Below are 22,807 nucleotides of genomic sequence, written 5' to 3'. Positions count from 1 at the left end.
CCCCAAGGAGACCTCGAGGGAGTTTCCGGCTCTTTGCAGCAGGTTGCTCTTGCACTCAGAAATGAGGAACGCTTCAGTTTGCATGGGAGATTCCTTTTCTCTTTTGCAAAGAGGATGCTCTTACCTGACAACACTAAGGCAGAAAACCAGCCTCTCAGCCTCGGAAGCTTAACAGCTTTGAAAGCCACCGCCTGCCAAACAGCCTCTGCTGCCTTTGTTCCAAGTTTCTGACGTTGGTTCTCTGGTTCATGTTTTGGGCAAGCAGGACGCCTCATGACCCCATTGATGCTTCCTGTCCCAACTAACTGTTCTGGCTGCATCTAACTGGCCTTGGAGGGAAGGCGCGGAGCTGAGAGGCGGTTGGCACCTGTGGACACCATTTCTCAGCCTCTTCATACACCTTTTCCAAAATTTTCACTAATTTACTTAGAAGGCATGTACTAAGCAAACATGCTAGGCACTGTTAGAGGTGCTAGGATGGAGAAGACACAGTTTCTGTTTCTGGAATTCACAGGTTGCCAAGCAGTGCACAAAGGCAAAAGAAACAGTTTTCACCTGGGATCTGTCCATTTGCTAAGACTGAGCACCTACTCCGTTTTTACCTGTAGTTATACATGTGATCCTTGCACAACACAGAGAGGTTGGCTGACTTGTCCAAGGACTCATAGCTGATAAAGGATAGAGCTGGAAGTCCGCCTTATTCTGCCTGGCTCCATTGTCTGAGCCGTTAGAGCTTGTAGAACAGAGAAGTCCATTCTAACCTGAGGTGGGAGGGCATCCAGAGGAGACAGCCTTTGAACTGGGCAAAGCTGAGCCTAGAGGGTTGGGTAGGAGAAGAGACCTTTCCTGGTAAGATAAGAGTCAGGGTGCGTGGAGCTATTCAACTCCATCTTTCCTTGGGTACAAATGTTCAATGCGCATTTTCTCTAGAAACAGACTTGTTCGTGAAAGGAGTTAGCTGTGTCTACAGGCAGCAAAGCTACTTCTTTGAAGCCTTCCTTCCCCTCCTCTTCCTTGTCTCTTCCTCGAGGGATCTTATTGGCTCTGCACTATAAAATGCGGATTAAATACCTCAGCCCTTGCTTTCTGGGATTTTACTAAATAGTTACCACCAGCAGAATTAACAGGCCTACTAACAATTGGTCTAAACAAAGGGGCCCTACTGGAGACTCACTTTAAAACCAGGTATCCAGATAAAGTTGTATTGTCCAACCACACCAGGGAATACTAGGTAGCCATTAAAAAGGTCAAGAAAATTTCTTCAAAACATTCCTAAATTAAAATCAAGCTGTATAGCGGTATGGTTCACAAGAGTTCATTTCTGTATAAATACATTTGAAATGTGTAGATTTTCACAAATAAAAACCTAGGCAGATTTAATAGTAGAATCTTCCGAGGGTAGGATTGAAGGGTAATTAAAAAAAACTTTTTAACATCTACTTATTTTTAGTATTTTCTTAAAATGAGCATGTATTAGTTTTGTAATGAGATATAAAAAATTACATTTTCTTAAAAAAGAAAAAGTGGAGGAGCTCAGAGCAAGCTCCCATCCTAGAGGAGCTGGAGTTTCTTAGCTGGGAGGGTTTGGATCTCCGCATTGGACTCTGTGATGCTGGCTCCAGCGGCCCCATAGCTTTGTGTCAGCCATAGTGTCTCAGTGCAGATGTGGGGTCGGACCACCCTGGGACAGTGCACATGAACTGCCTAGCAGCAGACATCACAGAAGTGCTCTGACAGCTTTGAGCGACGGCTGCGGTGCCCGCCTTTCACCCAGAACTGACAAAGGGAGCCCTCTGGGGCCAGGAGAGCCATGGCTACTGTGGCTGCCATTAACTTTGGGATGAGGCCAGGTGGCAGTTTGCAGCTTAGCTGGGGGAGAGTGGGGCCCTTTATCCATCACCTGAAATACTTACTGCCTCCTCCTGCCGGAGCCGTGGGCCTTCGCTATGTTCTGGTATCTGTTCACAGTTGCCAGAAAACCATCTCATATGGACAGGCAAGCTCCCTTAGTAAGGCGTGAGATCTGGAAGCTTCTCAGATCTATTCTGTATGGCACTCTCCGCCAACCCCTCTTGCTTTGGGGATCTTGTTAGGAATGAACATTCTTACGATGAGGGGTGGCGGTTGACAGATTTACTAGTGGTGGGATCTGGCCAATTACTAGCTACCTACTGCAGCCCCCTAAGCATCTATTAAATGGGCACAACCCCTCCCTTGCCAGGTGGTTGGAAGGTGCCCAGGCATTCATTCAGGCATCCAGTAAGTGTTAGTTTTCTTCTCTTGCACAAGTTGAGAAGAAAGATGTGTGCATAGGTGAATACCAGCATACCTAACTTCCCTTGCAGTAGTAGAGAAGAAGTTGGGTGTGGCGAAGGGAGAGGAAAGAGAAGCCCCTGAGGCTGGTGTTGAGTAGGGAAGCTGGGCCTCTGGAGCCAGGGCAGCGGAGTCCTTGACTGGGGAGGAGACAGAGAGAATTGCATTGTTGTTGTTGGTAATACTGACTTGCTGCATAGCAGGTTTTTAGAAGGGTTCAGGAATCCATTTTAAACTCTGTGTAAATATTAGCTGCTGCCATGAGGCTTAGTAGCTGTGTGCCGTGAGCTGCTGCAAACATCATCTTACAGTAATCCTCTGGGATCTGCTGCTTTCCCCTTTTACAGATGAGGAAATTTGAGGTCCAAGACTTGAGGTAACCTGCCCCAGGCCACACAGCTAGGCAGTGCCAGAGCTGGGATTCCAATCCTGGTCTGTCTAGTTCCAAAGCCTCCACTCTTCCAGTTACCCCGTTCTCCACTGATGTCCGGTGACATTAGCTCTCATTCCACTGGCCTCCAGCTCATCTGGCTCTGGGGCCTTTGCTGTGATGACCTGTCCTGCCCCTGCTCTGTAAGGCAGGCTTGGAGTTCCTAAGAAATAAGGAGACTTCCCCAGAGTCCAGCCTCAGGGTGGGAGCTGCCGGCAGCTAATGCTGAAGGCATGTATGCATGAGCAAACACTGCCAGGGCTGTGAGCTTAAAAATGGATCCGTCTCTACTCAGAGGGAACCCTGTGACTCTGGTTTTTTGATGCATGCATTATTTATCTCAGGCTTGGAAACAAACATTGAGAAATTCTTCCTGAAACTGGGGTACAACGGGTTGGGGGGTGCTTGAAGACATAAATCTTTACGTTGCAGTCTATTAACAGACTTCCTTCAGCGAGACATTCATGTGGACTGAGCTGGGGGCAAAGGTTTTGGGGGTGCTTCCCCCTACCACCCACCCAATGAAGGAGCAAGAGGAATGGGAAGAGCCACTCCCTCCCTCCCTCCTGAGGTGTCCACGCCTCCCCTGCCCTCCCCAGCTCAGCTGTACTCACCACCGACTTCATTGCAGCAGCAGCAGCTCCAGGCGCAGCACCTCTCCCATGCCACACACGGCCCCCCGGTCCAGTTGCCACCCCACCCGTCAGGTCTCCAGCCTCCAGGAATACCCCCAGTGACAGGGAGCAGCTCCGGGCTGCTGGCATTGGGCGCCCTGGGCAGCCAGGCCCATCTGACGGTGAAGGATGAGAAGAACCACCATGAACTCGATCACAGAGGTGAGGCTGGGCTGGGGCAGAGGGTGGGGTGGGGCAAGGCTGGGCATGGGCACTCATAGGCCTCACAGTGAGTGGACCCAGCAAGTGCTGTCACCCTAGGACCAAGAGTTACCAAGGATTTGAAGCCATCTGTTGAATACTTGGTGCATGGAAGCCAGCGCCATCCACATCCCATGCACCTTTTCCTAATCCTTGGTGTAGGAACTCCCTGTCCTGAAAACCCTGTCTGTTCATCTGGAGCTCCCTCCCATCTTCCTACGACACCTATGCCTGGCCTTCAGGGGCCAGCCCCAGTCCACCCCTTCAGGATGCCTTCCTGGTCAGACTAGGGGCCTTTTTCAAGTTCTCATAAGAGTTTAAGAGTTGGGAAGCCAAGGCTAAGTCCTTGTTACTGTCCTCTTACATTCTACCCCTGGAAAATGTCTTGTGCTTACCATGATCATTAGTTCCCTAGCACAGGGGCCAAGTTCTTGGGTGTTTTCCTTACATGTACATCTCACCAATGCAGAAACCTGGGAAAGGTGCACAGTCAGTGCTCAGGTAAAGGTTTGTTAGCTGGCTGCCTGTAAGTGGGGGTAGTGCACACCCCAGCAAGAGATCACATTGACTTGGAGTCAGAACTTGTTCCCTGACCCTCTGTAAGCCCTTACCATGAGGACCCAGGAAGCTACACCGAGCGTGGCCTCAAGAGTGGTTCATTGGATCAGAAAAGAGAAACTCCTGGCTCCCTGGGAGGCTCTTTTCAAAAACTGGTGCCAAATGCACTCTGCCCTTAGATACGGTATTTACCAGGGCACGTAGCCAACACCTTCTGAGCACTAGGGACCTGGAATGTCACCATCCTACCTTGGCCCAGGCCACAGGATGGTAGCCGGTCCCGAGAATTGAGGCTACATTTTTTTGTCTTACAGTGGGATGGTCCTTTTGGCAGAGGAAGAGGGGCCTCTCCACAGCAGACAGGAGAACTGGGGAGCTAGTGCTTAGCTGGGAAAATTATCAGAGGCTTCAGCTTTTAGGGGCATCCTGACAAAGAATCAGAGAATGGTGTTAATTTCAAAAACAAAATTAAAGAAACCACTCCTAAATTCCTTTTTATTTTTACAATAAAGTTCTTAACTCCCAGGTCCTGCTGGTATTTTGTATGGCGTGATCCTTCCCAAGCTTGTGGTCTTAAGACCCCTAGTCTGCTAAAGAGTAAACTTGGTGCCCTTTGGCATGCCAGGGAGCACTGGGTCAAAGGCCTCCCTTCTCCACCCTGGGGACTGGAGGGGTAGGGGCAGCACTGGAATTTGGGTGGCGAATTTCCAAACCGAGAAACGCCACCTAATGGCCCTGCCTTGGCTGATCCATGGAGACAGCGATCCAGGCCTTCTGCCCATTTTAAAACCAGTGCACTAGCAAATCACAAAAGCCAGCTGGACTTAGACTGACCTTTTTCCTTTCTTTTTTGTGTTTTTGTCTCGGGGTGCCTGACCTTCCTCCTGTCCTGGCCTTCCTTCCCCAAAGAGAGAGAATCCAGTGCGGTAAGTGTTGGCGCTCTGGTACCTGGAGGGGTGTTTGGGTGCTGGGAGGAGGTGGGACTTGGGGCTCCCAGAATCGTGGGCCTGAGACCAGTCAGTTGGTGTCCAAAGCTGGCTTCCGGGTGCCCGGTTCTGCTCTGTGGGTTGAAACTGGGGGTTTTGTTGTTTGTTTACTCTTGCCGAGCTAGGAGACCTGGCTTCAGTGCTGATGTCTTAGTCCAGAGCCAGTGGTGGTAGTGGCAGGGTGAGGGGTAGTTACTGTAATAAAATGGGAGCTGCTGTCGTCACCTGTTGAGAGTGACCTTCAGTTGTGGAAGCCCTTCATCTCCCCAGGCTTTAGGTCTGCCATTTGTCAAATGAAGAGCTTGGGCTAAATGAGCTCTAACTCCCTTTCATATGAGAGGTGATACTCTGAGAGGTCAGCTGACTAGCCCTGGGTCTTCTATTGCAAGGGGCTTTGTAGAGTCTCTGGGCTAAACCCAGGTCTAAGGACCGAGGTGTCCCATGTTGAGGGCCAAGGTTCTTACCCACCCCCCAGCTAGGATGCCTCTGTATCATCTTGCATCCACCTCATTCCCTTCAAACGCCTGCAGTTTCTCCCTGCTCTGGGCTTTCACTCGATGTAAGAAAGTGCTAGCAGGCAAGCATTAAGGCCAGGCCGCCTGCGTGTCTGCCAGCTCTGAGATTTGTTGTAAATCTTTCTGATCACACTGAGGCTCCGAGGTTCTGTTTCAAGTGAATAAGCCTTCTGAATAAGCGCAGTGGAGTCTGGATAAAAAAAATCCTCCAGCGATTAGCAAAGCTATTTTATTCCTCATCGCCGTCCTTGTATCTGGGGCCATCTAATCTGCTAGGATGGCTTTGGTTATTACCTCGTGTTAAGTAGGACTTGGAAGGTCAGGCAGTTAACTAACCATCTAGACAGCAGCTTCCTTGGGCAGCTCTCTCCAGTCCAACCCTCCTTCCCTTCCTGGCCCTCCCCCAACCCAGGCTGACTTTTTAAACCTCTCATTGGCAGTGAGGCTGGCATCGCCTCTTGCCCTGCCTACATGCTTAGGAATCCAGGACCACATTTGGGCTGAGGAATGGCTAGGTACCTAAAAGAGGAGTCATTGAAGCTGAAAATCCATGTTCACTGCCTCCGTACTGATCCTCTAACAGTGGCATTTTTGGAGAGGCAGTTTGCCTAGATAGAAGGGGGACTGGATTGGACATTTTAAGACTGAGGTCTGGTCCCAGCTTTATGAGAGAGACCCTGTGTAGTTCCCTTGGCCTCTCAGAGCCTCAGTTTCCTTATCTATACCATGGGAATAATTCCTGCTTGGCTAACCTCTCAGCTTTGTTTAGGAAGACCCATGGTAACTTGACTGAGGATCCAGATTACCTGGCTAGCAGGGACTCACTGCAGTGGAACTGGAGGGGGAGTGGGAAGGCCAGCACTCTCTAAAGAGCGTGAGTCTTTACCTCATCCTCATCCCTATTGGCTTCTGGCTTTGTGCCCCATCTGTGAAAGTTTTCTGCTAAAAGACCCTCTCTGGGAACCCCCAGGAGCTGGGCTCTTTACCATGCTCACTGAGGTTCAGGCCTGGCACACATGGGCCACAGGAAACTCCAATGGGAATGAATCAAGATGCTGGGCAGAGGCAGCAGTGGGCAGCTCAGGGCTGAGGCTGTGCGCATGGCATGTGGTGTGGTGACGGTGTCAGGGGCGGTATAGACTGAAATAATCAGGCTTTGGAAACCAGGTTGTCAACAGATGAGGCCTACGGCAGGAAGGACAAGGCTGTGTCAGAGTGGGAGGGGGGATGGGGGACAGGCTGGAAGCTATCCCAGAGGGGTTAGTCTGGAGTCCAATTAGAGGTAGCTTCATTCATATTTCCTTGCCTAGCCGAAGCAATAAAAAATACTTAGTTTTTTGGCCGCCTGCCAGCCAGAGGCGGGCTGGATCGATGCCGCTAAATGCCTGACATGACTCTCCGGTAGCGGCGAGGGTTTTCAGCCTGACTGCATGAGAAGAAAGAGCTCGCTGTTCTCCCGAGCCGAGCACCGGGTCGCAAGGAGAAACACGAGCAGCCGCAAGCCCCCTCCCCTGCCCGCCCGCCTGCAAGGGGCAGCCAGTGCGAGGGGCTGGAAGCATTTCTGCTTAGCACAGGGTGGCCGCCACCGTCAGAGGAAATGAAATGAAATGACGGTGATTTTTCTGCCGGCGATTGCAGCAGCTAATTGAATTGCGGCTGTGCGCGCATCGCCGCCGCTCCTGCACGGCTGTGGGGAAGGTTGAGCTGCAGTTCCATTATAACCTCCATTTTTTCTTCAAGGCTTGATAACTCTGCCATTTTAATTTGCTTCAGGCAGAAACTTGGCAGGGAAGGGCTGCCCAGAAACCGGCTTAGGAAAGGAAATTAAGTTCTGAGGCTGGTTGCCGCACTATTCCCACCGAATACTGCCCAGCTCTGTTCCCTCCAAGTGGCCCTTGCCCCTGAGCCACCCTTGGCCTCTGAGAAAGTGGAGAAGTGAAGCCTCATTCCACTTGCCTTCTGATGCTCTTCTCTTCTGAACAGATGTCCGTCTGTGTCTCCATGTGACCTCCTGTGTTGCATGGGGACTGGGACCCGGGATGGCCTGTCCTTTTCTTCCAGCTCCATCATAGCTGGACCGTAGCTGCTTTGGAGGGCCGGAATTGTGGCTCGTTCATTCTGCCACTCCTGGCCTGCAGCACCAGACCTGACCCAGGGCAGCTGCTTGGAAGTTGGTGGGTGGGTGAAGGTAAAGTTTGGGCTCTTAGGAAGGAGTAAACCGCACCAATATTGTAGAGGGGCATTGGTCCTGATGTTATTCTCTGGACACAGAGGTTTGCTGGCAGGTGCCTTTGCCAGTAGCACTTCCCTCCCTGCTCCCCAGCTCCGTGGTAACAGCCACATGGTGATTTCTGACCATTATCAAGCCCCAGGACTGCTCCGTCATCTTCCCTCTTCCCAGGCCTCCCATCCCAAAGGCTTCTCATCCTCGTTTGCTTTATAGTTGAGGGAGAACTCACGAAAATTTGGGGTTCCCTTTGTGCCACCTTCTGCTAGGGGAGCTTGGGCACATTCGCCAACCTCTCGGGGTCTCCACTTGGTAATGGCTACAGAGGCAGTGACTGTCCCTGCCCTTGCGCCTTTTCCTGTCTCTGTCAAAGGGGAAGGCTTCATGACGTGGCATTTTTGTTTTTCACAACCCTGGTGTTTCTCCAGAGTGCTGACAGCCTTGCCATGGAGGCGGGGGTGTTCACACCGAATGCTCGGCTGCTCATCTCCACTAAGTTGGTGGCTGCCTGACACCCTCCTTCCCTATCAATCTCCCCATTCCTGTCAGGCTCAGCAAATGAAGTATTGCTCATGGCCCCCGCCTGTCAGCTCGGATCCTTCTTACAAGACTCAGTGCAAATTCCACTTACCCGTCCTTTGAGCAAATGAGTGTGGCAGGCTCGAGATGGGTGGTGAATGAGACCCAGGTGACCCTCGCCCTCACGGAGCGTAGTCTCCCAGGCCAGAAGGCAGACAGCTCACTGCAGGGTTAATTATTTAATAGCAGTGCAGAGCTGCAAAAGAGAATTGGGGGTGCTCCTAGGGCATCTCCCCGGGAACTCAGTCTGGGGAGTGGGGAAGGCTTCCCTGGCAAGGCTCTGATGGAGCCACAATCTGCAGGGCAGAGAGGAGTTCAGCTTCTCTTCCCTCCTCTGACCTCCCTGTCACCTGCACTTAGCAGTGTGTGGATGTGTGAGTTGTTACATACAGCAGAAAGTTTTAACCCCAAACCCTCTTCTTCCTTCCAGAATAACTCTGTGTCACCCTCGGAAAGCCTCCGGGCCAGTGAAAAGCACCGGGGCTCTGCGGACTACAGCATGGAAGCCAAGAAGCGGAAGGCGGAGGAGAAGGACAGCTTGAGCCGATATGTACGTCCGAGGGGCCGTGGCGCCACTGGGGTTTCTGTTGGGTAGGGCAGGGGGTGTCTGCAGGGCCCAAGCTATGGCCAGGGTCCTCTTATGGCTGGCAGTGAGTCAGAGCAGCACAGGTGGCAATAGGCGGCCTCGTTGAGGAGGGCAGGGTGGGGACGGGGCTAGGGTGAAGTTCACACACTGTGAGCGTGTGAGCCACTCCAGGGCGAAGGTGGACGGGGAGGTCGTCCTGGGGTCTCTTCCCATAGATGGGCCAACAACCCCATGCTGCTATCACGGTGCTGCCAGAATCCCACTTGGCTCTAAGGAGCTGCTCCCAGTGCCCCGCAAAATGTGGACCCTACAGTCCTCTCAGTCGGCCCCAGACACGCACTCACTTGGTCACCCAGTCATGTCTTTCATTAGCCTTTTAATGGGATGCCCCCGGCACATGAGACCCTAGTGGAAGCAGGGCTGTTGTGTTTCCCCTGTGCCAGGCTGTGCAGGGCTGGGAGCTGGGACAGAGGGAAGGGGAGGATATGATGCAGGGCCTCCGCGGTCTTGCACCCAGCCCTCTTCAGCTACATGGCTGCTGTGTGGCTTCAGGCACATTGCACACCCAAAGGGCACTCAGCTGTGTTTCTGGGAGAGAAGGCAAGTCACTATCCCACACGGAGCGGGGGGAATGACCAGGTGAGAGCAGCACACTGACTGTGAAGGATGGTGAATGTAAAACCAGCTGGGAAGAAGGTTCTGGCTTCAGAGAGAAGCAGAAGGGCAGGCTGCGGGGGCAGGGGCTTAGAACTGTTATGATGGGGTGGGTGTCAGTGTGGCTGCCCAGTGGGCACAGGAGTGGAGTAACCTAGGGGCTGGGCTAGGGGACAGCCTCACAGGGGGACCGTGTTGAGCTGGAGTGGAGCCTGTGGAAGGGCAGGGCTGGAGTAGAAAGCATGGACTTTGGAGTTTGGCCTGGCGTCAGGTCCTGGCCAGTAGAAGGATAGGGTGGTTTGGGCCCGGTCAGGGGCGGGGAAAGTGTGGCCTCTTACCATTTGGCTTCTCCCTTGGTTGCAGGACAGTGATGGGGACAAGAGTGATGATCTGGTGGTGGATGTTTCCAATGAGGTATGGGCAGGCCCGGCTGAAGGGGGCTCTTGGTTGGGGATGGTTTGGGATTGTTCCTCCCCAGGGTGGGATCTGTTCTGTCTGTTCTAATATTGCTGGCAGCCTGAGCAGGGAGACAAGGCCTCCAGTCTTGGGGTCTCAGGGGGCCAAGAGGAGCAGGGCAGGGCTTTGCTGCATGGTGTCCAGGCATTTATGGGCCCGGAGGGCCTCCTGCAATGCGCCTCCAGAGAGACACCCCCAAAGATCCCAGATAGGGGCCGTCTTCTATTCCCCATGAGTGATCCTCCATCCCCCCAGGGGCTCAGCCTCAGGGGCCTGAGGAGGAGGAGCTGGAGATCATCTACACTCGGCCAAACCCAGGCAGGCTGATTGAAGTCCTGAACTTGTGTTTGACATTGGGCAGATCACCGTTCCACCCTCCCCAGGCCTCAGTCGGACCAGATGGTTAAGAGTTAGTTTCCCCTCACTGTGAGACCCCCAGTCTTTGAGCCAAGCTCTTCTTCCCATACCCATGCCCTCTCCCTTCCCACTCCCAGAGCAGGGAAACCTCAAGGCTGGCTGTTGCTTTCAGTGCATCTCTGCATCACTTGTGTTTTCAGGACCCCGCAACGCCCCGGGTCAGCCCGGCACACTCCCCTCCTGAAAATGGGCTGGACAAGGCCCGTAGCCTGAAAAAGGATGCCCCCACCAGCCCCGCCTCGGTGGCCTCTTCCAGTAGCACACCTTCCTCCAAGACCAAAGACCTTGGTCATGTATGTGGGGTCTGGGTGGAAGGGAGTGGAAAGGGAGCAGCGGGGACCAGAGCTGGGGTGGTGCCAATTGGCGGGCAGAGGGGTGGAGTGGAAGAAGGTGGATGAGTGATTGGCCCAGGTTTACCTCCTGTGCCTGCTGGGCCTGTGCTAGTGAGTTAACATTTTCTGAGCCTTGGTTGCTACATCTGTAAAATGGGAGTGATCACCCCAGTCCCTGCCAAACAAGGTTGGGTAAGGATTGAGAGGCTGTTCGGCAGAAGCTTCCTACGGGCCTGGCTCTGGGCTTCATGTTGGGACTGGCACCAGTTGTGCCCGGCTCCTAAGAGAATGGAAGCCTCATGGCCTCCCTTGTTGTGCATCTCCCCTCTTCAGAACGACAAATCCTCTACCCCTGGGCTCAAGTCCAACACACCAACCCCAAGGAACGACGCCCCAACTCCAGGCACCAGCACGACCCCAGGGCTCAGGTCGATGCCGGGTAAACCTCCGGGCATGGACCCGATAGGTATAATGGGTAGGCACCATGGGCTGGGTTGATCTGATTGGGGGGAGGCGGTCTGCCTCTGGCCAGGGCAGGAGTCACAAACACCCATGGGATAGAGCACAGGCAGTGTCTCCCAGGGCCTGCCCTTGGGGACTTCACGGTCAGACTTGAGGAGGAGGTGACACCAGGGTTTCTGGGGCCCCTGCTGGGCCAGACATATGAAAACAGCATCAGACGGGTCAGGGCTCCCAAGATCTGTTCCCACCCCTGTCATTAGTCCAGTGAGGCTCTATGCAAGCCCATTTGGGCCTCCATATCCTGCTCTGTAAAAACAGGTGGATGCATCTGCCAAGCTCTAAGTTTCTTTGGCTCTGAAGGCAGGGATCCCAGTTGGGTGGGTTCAGTCTGAGGGGACTGCCTGGAGCAGGCAGCTTGAGAATGCAGGGAGGGTTATTGCTGGTTGAGGCGGCCGTGGCCGTGTCCCAGTCCCCCTAAGGCCCACTTCCCTGATGATCACCCCCTCGCAGCCTCGGCTCTGCGCACGCCCATCTCTATCACCAGCTCCTATGCAGCGCCCTTCGCCATGATGAGCCACCACGAGATGAACGGCTCCCTCACCAGTCCTGGCGCCTACGCCAGCCTGCACAATATCCCACCCCAGATGAGTGCCGCCGCCGCCGCTGCAGCCGCTGCCTATGGCCGATCGCCAATGGTGAGCTTTGGAGCTGTACGTAGACCTTTTGGCTCCTTTCTTGGGGACTGGGCGCGGTGTGGGGAGCTGGTGGGAGTTGAGGGGTGCTCTCCACATGCCAAAGGGGGCCTGGGGGCCCCTCAGGGTCTCGAGGTCAGGCAGCTGACCCTGTGGGGAGAAAATGTATCGGAAACAATTGAGACTTAGCTGGAAGGGCACACGCTTTGGGGCCAGCAGACCTGGGTTCCATCCCCCACTGGCCTACGAACTGCCCTATGACCTTACGCAAGGCAGCCTCCCTTTCAGTTTGCGAAACGGGGCTGACCCTGCCTTTCCCAGCTCTGGGGGGTGGGAATCCCAGGGCGAGTCAGGTGATGTTCATGGAGCAGGGGTCTTGTAGATGGGACTGGTCGTTACAAGACTTTCTATTGTGGTGAATGAATAATAAGAGTTAGGGGCCTGGCACGGTGGCTCAGTAATCCCAGTACTTTGGGAAGCCAAGGCGGGTGGATCACCTGAGGTCAGGAGATCGAGACCAGCCTGGCCAGCCAACATGGTGAAAGCCTGTCTCTACTAAAAATACAAAAATTAGCTGGGTGTGGTGGCAGGCGCTATTCAGGAGGTAGAGACAGAAGAATCCCTTGAACCCGGGAGGCGGAGGTTGCAGTGAGCCAAGATTGCGCCACTGTACTCCAGCTTGGGTGACAGAGCAAGACTTCATCTCAAAAAATAAAAAGAAAAAGAAGAGTTAGGGTTGGCGGAGAGAGGGGCCCTTTTTCAGGAGATAGTTTTCCTTTTTACCTCCTGGACCTTGGGTGGCCTCCTCTCCACTGGCAGGCCCACTAGGACCACAGGAGAGGAAAGAAGTAGGGCAGGGCCAGCTCTGCCTTGCAGAACAGGGAGGATGCTGGTTCAGAGTGGGGTCTACACACTGTCACCCCCTCCCTGCCATGGGCCTTCCTGGGCCTGTGTCTCCTCTGAATCAATGGGCTCTGCTCTGCTCAGCTTGTCTCTTGGGTTATAAAGTGGCAGAGCCATGCAGGTAGGACCCCGGGTGGGTGGTGGAGGAGGCAGGGGTGGGGGTGTGTGGCAACACGGCTGATGGAGGGCTGTCTTGCCTTGCTTTACAGGTTGGTTTTGACCCTCACCCCCCCATGCGGGCCACAGGCCTCCCCTCAAGCCTGGCCTCCATTCCTGGAGGAAAACCGTAAGCTTTGGCTATACTTACTGCATGCTTTGTAGGGTGGGCAGGAGAGAGCACTCTACCCCCACTTCCAACAACACATGTCATCCCCTGACAAAGAATTTGCCCTGGTGCATGTCCCTTTGGAAAGGTATCTGTCCCTCTGGAGGCACCGAGGCCTGGTTGCAACCCCAGAAAACTATAGCCAAGCCATGCTTCTCAGCACCCACAGAAGCTCCCTCCAACAGAGGAGCCATGGGGTTAGCTAAGTACATGGCCACTGGGCTGGGAGAGAAGGAACACTCCTCACCGAGTCACCTGGAGCTGTGGTGGGCCTTGCCGACTCCTTTGGGCTCTACCTGCTGGGAAGGCCCCAGTGCGGCTGGTCGCAGGCCCTTCCCTGTCAGCAGTGCTTTCCTCCCCTGGAGGGCACACTCTCCCCAGCCCTTCACTTCCTCGGGTTGCTAGGAAACTAAAAGATTGAGCCTACAGATAATGCGGAGACACTGCCTGACACAGTCCTCTAATTGTCCACGAGAATCTAGATGCTGATTGAGAGGGCACCCACCAGAGCCGGAAACAGCAGGCAGGCCAGGCTGGCCCCCACCGACTCTGACACGGACTTTCCCATTTGCTATTGAGGGACAAGCAGATCCCTTCCCTAATACCGCCGGCTCCTAAAGCAAGAGGTGGCATTTCAGCCATGCCCTTTCCAGGGTTGGCTTGTTGGGGGAATGTATGGATCGTGGGAAAGGGCATTCCCTCTGGTCTGATTTGGAGCAACGATACATAACCGGGTGTAAAAATCAAAGCTGGTCTGTTAAGCTGGTCTGTTAAGCACTCTCCACCCTGGTGGAACCCTCCCAGTACATGGGGTTACTGGGTTCGAAAGGTTTCAGAGCAGAGGGGCCTGGAGGCAGGGCAGCCAGTCCTGGGGGTGGGGGGGGGGGCGGTGCAGGTGACCTGGGCCAGGCCTGTGGGAACTCTGAGGGGCCGGGGTGGATGGCAGCAGTGACGGTTCTCACCTTTTCAGAGCGTACTCATTCCATGTGAGCGCTGATGGGCAGATGCAGCCCGTGCCCTTCCCCCACGACGCCCTGGCAGGCCCTGGCATCCCGAGGCACGCCCGGCAGATTAACACACTCAGCCACGGGGAGGTGGTGTGTGCCGTGACCATCAGCAACCCCACGAGGCACGTCTACACAGGTGGCAAGGGCTGCGTGAAGATCTGGGACATCAGCCAGCCAGGCAGCAAGAGCCCCATCTCCCAGCTGGACTGCCTGGTGAGAATCCCAGGGCCGCCGCGCCTCCTCCAGCTGGTGTAGGAGGATGGGGCAGCCTGGGCCACGGGGGAGAGCCCCACGGCCCGGCTCAGCATCGTATTGGCTGAGCAACTTTAGGCAAGCTGACTAACTTCTCTGAGCCCCAGTTGTGCCTTCTGTGTGTGGGGCTGATACTGACCTCCTGGTATTCATGAAAGATCAAAGGCTTGTGAATTTGAGGAATGGGGACAGCCAGGCAGCTGCTGGGTATAGGGGAGGCTGTAAGCAGGGCTGGTGAGGGTGCTCAGTATTGCTGGACAGGACTCTCCTGGTGCCCACGAGGGGAAGTAGGCAGCACTCAGCCCTGTCCCTTCTCCCTCCAGAACAGGGACAATTACATCCGCTCCTGCAAGCTGCTTCCTGACGGGCGCACGCTCATCGTGGGCGGCGAGGCCAGCACGCTCACCATCTGGGACCTGGCCTCGCCCACGCCCCGCATCAAGGCCGAGCTGACGTCCTCGGCTCCCGCCTGTTATGCCCTGGCCATCAGCCCTGATGCCAAAGTCTGCTTCTCCTGCTGCAGCGACGGGAACATAGCTGTCTGGGACCTGCACAACCAGACCCTGGTCAGGTGAGCCGGCAGGAGGGAGCATTAGTGCCTCATCCTGGGGAAGTTTTTACCTACCCTGCCTGGCCTTGTTTGCTGTGACCTTGACCTTGTCTGAGGTGCTGTGGGGTGGCCATAATCATTGGGATGAGCGATGCACAGGTGAAAAGACAGCTCCGCCTGCCTTAGGCGAGGGACAGAGGAGGGAGGGCCATTGGGCCCAGGAGCTTGGAGAGGGCTCTGGGAAGAAAGTGGAGCTAGAGCATGTCTGGGAAAGTGGAGGTCAGATTAGTGGAGCAAGCAGAGAGGCTGGGAGCAGAGGTCCAGAGACCAGATTGGGGAGACCTGACTGGGAAGCCACATTATGTGGTGTCTAGACAAGCCTCAGGACAAAACTGCTGGGTTTGAATCCTGCCTCCACTATGACCTAGTGCAAGTCACTGAACCCTTTCGGCTCAGTTTCTTCCTGTGTAAAACAGTGACAATGGAACATCTGCCTCTGACTGTGCTACAGTGTAAAAGCAGACGGACTGTGCTACACTGTAAAAGCAGACGGACTGTGCTACAGTGTAAAAGCAGACGGACTGTGCTACAGTGTAAAAGCGGACAGACTGTGCTACAGTGTAAAAGCAGACAGACTGTGCTACAGTGTAAAAGCAGACGGACTGTGCTACAGTGTAAAAGCGGACAGACTGTGCTACAGTGTAAAAGCAGACAGACTGTGCTACAGTGTAAAAGCGGACGGACTGTGCTACAGTGTAAAAGCGGACGGACTGTGCTACAGTGTAAAAGCGGACGGACTGTGCTACAGTGTAAAAGCAGACGGGGTGCCTGGCCCAGCTGACTCTTTTATACATGGGCTGTGTGTGTTATTCAGTGTGTTCATGGATGGCCTCAGCCCCATAGTTCATGCAGGGTGAAGAGATAGATTAAGAGGGTAAATTGAGGGCGCATGGAGTGCGGGCTAAGGAGCTGTGTCCTAAAGCAGTGGGGCCCTGCATTCTCTTTATCAGTCATCTCACACATAGCTTCCCCAGGGCCTTCCTGAGCCTCCAGCTCCACCTTCTCCAGAGGCCCACCCTGGAGGGATTCAGTCTCAGAAGCCTGGTGTGAGGTCCCCTTTTCAGCCCCCATTTCCCACGGGACTTGTCCCGGGGCAAACCCTTCTGTGGAACTGGAAAGAGACCAGAGCTAGCTTTGCTGCAAGCTCACTAAGGGACCATGTGCATAGTGCACTCTTCTGGGCCTCAGTTTCCTCTTCTGCTCAGACTGCCCCTGGGATGGCTGCCACCTGGCAGTCTGTGGTTCCCGGGGCTCATCCTCCTCCCTGCTTGACTTTCATAGGCAGTTCCAGGGCCACACGGACGGGGCCAGCTGCATAGACATCTCCCACGATGGCACCAAACTGTGGACAGGGGGCCTGGACAACACGGTGCGCTCCTGGGACCTGCGGGAGGGCCGGCAGCTACAGCAGCATGACTTCACTTCCCAGGTGTGCGGCCCAAGACTCCTCCCTTCCCAAAGAGCAGTGTGTTCCCTCCCTCCAGGGCCCCAGTGGCTGGGTCAGGGACAAAGGGATCCTCACAGAGTGGCCATTGCCAAGAGACTCGGGACCAACCTGAGCCATCTGGGAAGGCTTCTGGAAGGAAGCAGCAATGAAACGGAGATGACCTTGGGGTTGGACACTTTTGGCCCAACTGTAGGAATTCGATTTCTTTCTCTGCTGCTATTGAGCACTTTGTCCTCCGCGTCCTCATTCACAAAATGGAAATAATAGTAGCACCCTCCTAGGTCTGACGTGGGCACTGAAATGATCCCTCTAAAAACCGTAGCCATAAACCCGACTCACAGAAAGCATTCAGGAAATGCCAGGGATTATTATTTCTTATTTGCATTCCCCACTTTAATATTTTAATCTTAAATGTTTAATATTTTAGTAGACCTTTTTTTTTAACTCAGTTTTTTCTTAAGGAAAGACGAAAGTCACAGAGACAGAGTAACTTTGAATGCAAAATGTTTGTGCTTTCTCACCTATAAAATGGGGATGGAAAATGACCTCCCATACTCCTGGGTTATTGGGTGGGTAGGGAGGGACCATGAGCCTCAGAGGATCTGAGCAGCACCTTTGGGAGCCGCCCTCCTCTTGAGGGCAAAGAATGCTGAGCTCAGTCCGTCTCTCCTCCCACTGCCTGCAGATCTTCTCGCTGGGCTACTGCCCCACTGGGGAGTGGCTGGCCGTGGGCATGGAGAGCAGCAACGTGGAGGTGCTGCACCACACCAAGCCTGACAAGTACCAGCTGCACCTGCACGAGAGCTGTGTGCTCTCCCTCAAGTTCGCCTACTGCGGTGAGCCTGGGATGGGCCCAGGCCTGATGGAGTGGGGTGGGGAGCCCAGGGCAGCCTGACCCAACAGGACGGAAGAGGGGCCCAAAGCTTATAGAATGAACCAGGCCTCCTGACACCTGGGCTGGTGCCCCTTCAGCACCCTTTAGTGATCTTGTTCCCCATCCTTGTTTCTCGGATGCAGATGTCACCATGAGTTATTGAACTCTCAGGACACTAGGCCAGAGCCAGTTCTTGCATGCTTGGGGCAAAGGAACAGGACAGTAGCAGGGCAGGCAGTTCCTCTTGGTGGTTACAACCACTGGCTTTGACATCTGATAGCCTTGGGTGGGAATGTCTGCTCCTGCACTGACAAGCTGTGCAGTCTTGGACATCTCACCCTCTCTGAACTCTAGTGGATTTTCCTTTCTGGTCGGGAATAGCATGGTGTTCGTGGCTTTCAGGGAGCAACAGAACTTTAACACATGTAGAGTCCTGGCCGAGTGCCTGCTTGGAGGAAGGGCGCCCACTGACTGCTGTCTTCAGCCAGGTCTCCAGACTCCCAGGGCTTGGATATTTTCGGTATTTCCCGCCACCTTCCAGTAGTAGAATTTAGAAAGGCCAGTCAACCTTAGTGGCTTTAACAAGAGTCTTTCAGGGCAGTGTTATCACTGCAATTAACTTCAAATCCTACCTTTTCCCATCCTAGCCCCGCCCAGCCCTCCCCCTGGATTTCAAAGAAAGGCCTTCTCCAGGTATCCACGTGTCGTTTGCAAAATGCCTCTCGAAATTGAAGCGTCATACTAGTTAGCAGTTCTCACTGCTTTTCTATGGCAGCCGGTCATGTATGGGGCTGGTCTTGCTTTAGAGGGCAGTGAGCTACAACCTGATCATGCCTTTGCATCCCACCTGCAGGCAAGTGGTTCGTGAGCACTGGGAAAGATAACCTTCTCAACGCCTGGAGGACGCCTTATGGAGCCAGCATATTCCAGGTACTGCCCACCATCTGAGTCCTCCTCTGGGTTCCATCAAGAGTTGAAACTTGGCGGTGGTGATGGGAGTGAGGATAGCAGGAGGAAGAACAGGAGGAGCCTGGAGCCAGGATCAGACCTGCCCTGGTCCCCTCCCCACCCCTACCTGATGGGGGAGCAAGATGGGTTCTCCCAAGGACCTGGGGACTCCAGCAAGACATACGATCTGCTACTAATGGCTTCTGACCCCCGAGGGCAAGGGCTTTTAAGCAGGGGCCTTGTCGGATTTGGAGAGAGAGGAGTAGCATAAATGTTTTTGCTCTGGGCTGGATGCTGAGCACCTGCAGGAGGTGCGCTGGGCAGCTTCCCTCCTCGAGTGAGTGAGTGTTTGCACCTCCATTCAGCACCAGCAGGGACATGGACAGGAAAGAGAGGAGGAAAGGAAGAGGCTTTTTATAATCTACCAGGATCTGGGGCCTGCCATACTGCACTTTGATTGGCACACACACGTATGCACACACACACGTGCACTCTTTCCCACACACGATCAAAGTCACACTCATTTACTCATGCACACTCGGTCTCCCACACACACTTTCTTCCTCTCTCTCTCTCTCTCTTGCGCGCGCACGCGCGCACACACACACACACACACACACACACACTTGCGTTCTCTCTCACTCCCTCAGCCAACATGCCACTTTCTGGACCCAGACTGAAATGTCTGGTGTCCAGCGTGTCAAACCTCATTGTTAGGGTCTCTGGTTACAGCACATGCTTCAAACATCAGGTGCCAATCCTTTTCCTAACTCATCAGGCTGTGGGCCTGAGCTGCTGACGCCAGCTCCTCGCTCGGAAATGCTTCTTCCTATTTGTAAACTCAAAGAAGCTCGTGCTGAAGCGTCCTGTTGTGATCATTATGACTTACTGTAAAGATCACACGGGAGACTGTTGCTGAGCTTTTCCTTGTGGAAAAGCAGGTGGGAGGGGAGCTCTACCTGAAAATGCTTCATGGGTGGTTTAAAGCCTCCCCACCTCCTCTTCACTGCACTGTGCTCCAGGTTGGAGCATTAGAGAGGGGCAGAGGAGGGTGATTGTTTCCAAGAGAACCGAGATGGTGTTGAGCACTGGAAAATGAATTCCTGTCTTTTTTCTCCCCGCACCCCACGCCTTCCTGCTGCTTCTCCTCGTCTTCCTCCTCCAGTCTAAAGAATCCTCGTCTGTCTTGAGTTGTGACATTTCGGCGGATGACAAATACATTGTAACAGGCTCTGGTGACAAGAAGGCCACAGTTTATGAGGTCATCTACTAAACAAGAACTCCAGCAGGGCTGTCAAACTCTGGGAGAAACCGACTCGGCTCTGACAGGGAGACCCCCAGGCGAGGGGCCCTGAGGATGGCGGAGGATGGGCCGCAGGCAGCCGCGCGTTCGGGGCTGCGCTCCGGCCGGCTGAGAGGGCGCGTGCCGCATCACAGTCTGGACTTCTGGGCCTAGATTGATGTGTCTCACAGACTCGGATGGGTTCTGCTCCTCCTCCTCCCCCTGAACAATGCTGGCAGTTGCTACAAATAGATTTATTGGAGGCTTATGGCTCCGGTTCCCCACAGACCCGCTCATGAGTCTCTTTGTTCTTCCCCTTTCTTTTGCCCTGTGCCCCACCTTGGGTCGGGGATGCTGGAGTGGACCACATTGTTGTGCTGGGGGAGGGGGTCTCTTTTTGCCGATTGTGCAGTGCACAAGATTTGTGAAAAATGTAAATAACAGACTCCTATTGCGGACTGACCAGTGGGAGAGGCCCCTTCCCACCGGAAACTCTGACCGTGTGTTTCGCCTGCTGTATTTGTAATCCACTCGTGGTGGTGGCCTTTTTTTTTTTTTTTTAAATAAACAGATGTTCTCACCTGGGAAGAGGAGACAGGGAGAGGAACCAATTGAAGAATGAGGAGAAAAGTCTTAGATTGTGGAAAAGGCAACCAGGTTGGCCGCAAGGTACCTGCCGGAATGCCTGTCCGTCCACACGGGTCTGGGCATCTGGACTGAGCACCAGCCGGCCAGACTGAGGGATGGAAGGCACTGAGACAGGGGCCCGTTCGGGCAGACGCCTGCAGAAACAGAGCTTTCTGTGGTCTCTTGCACTCTGGCTGCTTCTTGCCCTCTCTGTGTCTCTCTTTCTTGGTCTTTCCCTCTCTCCTCCTCAGCCTGGTCTTTCTCTTTGGTGCACACTTAGTTATTGTTATGAGCAATGGAAGTTCAAAGGAACTCCCTCTCCAGCTCTTCTGAATCTTGGGACACAGCCTAAAAAGGACAAAAAGTTAGAAGACAGCATAGCAACTCAGCTCAGGGAGCTACCAGAGAAAAATAGCAACTGATGTGGGTGCTTTTTTTTTTTTTTTAATTTGAATAAAAAGAATTAGAAGTGATGTCCTTTTATAAAATGCCTTCTCCCCCTTCCTGCCTACAGCCTCTTCCTCTCCCCTTAGAGGGGGGAAAGTGTTTAAACCTACAGGGTTGTGAGTCTGAAAGGAGGATCTCCCTCACCTCCGCCCTGGGCAGGGCAGTGGGGGTTGGGGGCTGGGAGAGGGGGACACAGATCTGGCACACTGTGGATATTTCTTGCAGATTGCAGTCTCTCGTGGCCCAAACAGGTTAGGTAGACTATCGCCTCTGGCAGGTGCCACCTTTCGGTGCCATGTTCTGAGGTGTTAGGATTTGGGTTGTTTTTTTGTTTCTTTTCCTTTTGGTCTTTTTTTCTTATTCTTCTTTTAAAGAAAAGCTAAAGGCCGCTGTGAGTCCTGGTGGCGGGCTCTCCATGGATGTAGCATATCGAAGATAATTTTTATACCGCATTTTTATGGATTATTTTGTAATGCGTGATTCCGTCTGCTGAGGAGGAGGGAGGGGCTCCAGGGAACGCCACCCACCTTCAGTGAGGTTGCTCCCCAGCTGAGCGCACCGGGCATGGGATGTGGAGGCTGGCGCCACACCCTGTGCCTCTCCAAGGCTGGGCGCGTGGGGCATCCGGAGTCTCTCTGGGCCTCAGATGTCCATCTGCCACCTCTTGCTAAGGCTCTAGCCAGAAGGGAGGGTGAGGGTAGAAGAAAGTTATTCCTGAAGAAAAAAAGAATGAAAAGTCATTGTACTGAACTGTTTTTATATTTTTAAAAGTTACTATTTAAAGGTTGGTTTGATTGTTGCGTCTTAATTGCCTCTCCCCCCAGTTTGTCAGTCCCCCCCCCCCCCCCCCCCCCGCAGGAAAACAGCCAGGCCAGTGTCGCTCTCACATTCTGGAGCCTGGGCCATTTCCCGTCCGTGTGAGCTCTTCTTATCTCACAGCATTCCCACGCGCTGCTCCCCCCGCCCCCCAGATACCCAGCAGCGCACCAGGGGGTTCACAATCCCACACTGCGTCACCTCCCATCCAAGCGCCAGGGAGGGTGTGGGGTAGGAGCTAAGACTTCCTCTGGACAGATGGACAGGGCAGAGTTCACTGAGGGGAAGGAAGACCACAGGTTAACACCAAAGTATTGTACAGCTGTCAATGCAAAACTTTTTTGGAAAAAAATTAAATGTAATGAACTTGAAGCGAAACTGCAAAGTGTCTGTGAGCATCTGGACCCTGGAAACTTGCACCATTTTATTTTAAACTTAACATGTTTAGGTGGGACAAGAGATCTTCGATCTCTAGGTCACAAAGGCGTGTTTCTGGATGATTCAGAAGGAAGCATTTGCAGAAGGGGCAGACCCAGAAATGCAGGTTATTGTGCCCAGGGAGGGAGTTGGGGGCTGGGAGGGAAGAGGAGAATGCTGGTGCCCATTCCCAGGGGCGGTACCCAGGCGCTTGGATTTCATGCACCCATTAGCGAAAGCTCTCAGGGCACTGGAGATTAACATGATTTCCAACTCCTTATTTTGTCAAAGTCATTCTCAGTCAGCACAATTGCCTGCTGTCATTTCATACAAGAAAGGGAATCTAACATTAAAAAAAAAAGAGGAATGACAATCTCAGCATAAAGCCCAGTCTTTATGACTAGAAAGGACAGCTGGCCTCTCTCCACACAGAGGGGTCATTTAGCTGGAGAGGGAGGTCCTCTCAGGCTTATGGAGGAGACAAAGCCAGCAGGTAGAAGGGACCGGACTGAGGCTGCAGTGGGTTACAGCTCTGCCTCAACTGGTTGCAGGGGTGTGAGGAAAACAGTGCACCTTGGACCATACCTTTCTCGTGTGTCCATCTCTGGGCAATGCAAGAGGGCTGGGGGGCTGGGAGCAGGCTCTGGCCAGAATAAGACTGTGTGTTTGTCAAGAGCATGAGGTTACCCATGGGTGCCAAGATCAGGGTGGAATTGGGGCTTGCAGGCCCAGGTTTGGGAGAAAAGGAAAATGTCCCTCAGGGAATACTA

At 53.7% G+C, this 22,807-nt stretch overlaps 1 protein-coding gene across 16 annotated transcripts in view; it reads left to right on the top strand.

Moving 5' to 3' along the window:
• The window catches only part of TLE3 (TLE family member 3, transcriptional corepressor), a 50,575-nt gene extending 28,577 nt beyond the window's left edge, over positions 1 to 21,998 (top strand). For 2 of the 16 annotated variants that reach the window (XM_008016069.3, XM_008016065.3), the window contains exons 7-20: positions 3,378 to 3,579; positions 5,086 to 5,102; positions 8,914 to 9,033; positions 10,087 to 10,137; positions 10,737 to 10,889; positions 11,262 to 11,403; positions 11,901 to 12,100; positions 13,195 to 13,271; positions 14,281 to 14,530; positions 14,893 to 15,140; positions 16,461 to 16,608; positions 17,312 to 17,462; positions 18,354 to 18,430; positions 19,614 to 21,998. In XM_008016069.3, coding sequence (XP_008014260.1) covers positions 3,378 to 3,579; positions 5,086 to 5,102; positions 8,914 to 9,033; positions 10,087 to 10,137; positions 10,737 to 10,889; positions 11,262 to 11,403; positions 11,901 to 12,100; positions 13,195 to 13,271; positions 14,281 to 14,530; positions 14,893 to 15,140; positions 16,461 to 16,608; positions 17,312 to 17,462; positions 18,354 to 18,430; positions 19,614 to 19,721 — 1,944 coding nt within the window. In that variant the 3' untranslated portion in view covers positions 19,722 to 21,998. Of the gene's footprint in view, positions 1 to 3,374; positions 3,580 to 5,085; positions 5,103 to 8,913; positions 9,034 to 10,086; positions 10,138 to 10,736; positions 10,890 to 11,261; positions 11,404 to 11,900; positions 12,101 to 13,194; positions 13,272 to 14,280; positions 14,531 to 14,892; positions 15,145 to 16,460; positions 16,609 to 17,311; positions 17,463 to 18,353; positions 18,431 to 19,613 lie in introns of those variants that run through there. The other 14 variants (XM_008016080.3, XM_008016073.3, XM_008016075.3 and 11 more) reach the window with 9 other exon arrangements.
• Positions 21,999 to 22,807: the final 809 nt, after the last annotated feature.

Source organism: Chlorocebus sabaeus, chromosome 26 (genome assembly GCF_047675955.1).
Source record: "Chlorocebus sabaeus isolate Y175 chromosome 26, mChlSab1.0.hap1, whole genome shotgun sequence".
In the NCBI taxonomy this organism is placed as follows: Eukaryota; Metazoa; Chordata; class Mammalia; order Primates; family Cercopithecidae; genus Chlorocebus; species Chlorocebus sabaeus.
This window is presented reverse-complemented; position numbering and strand designations above follow the sequence as displayed.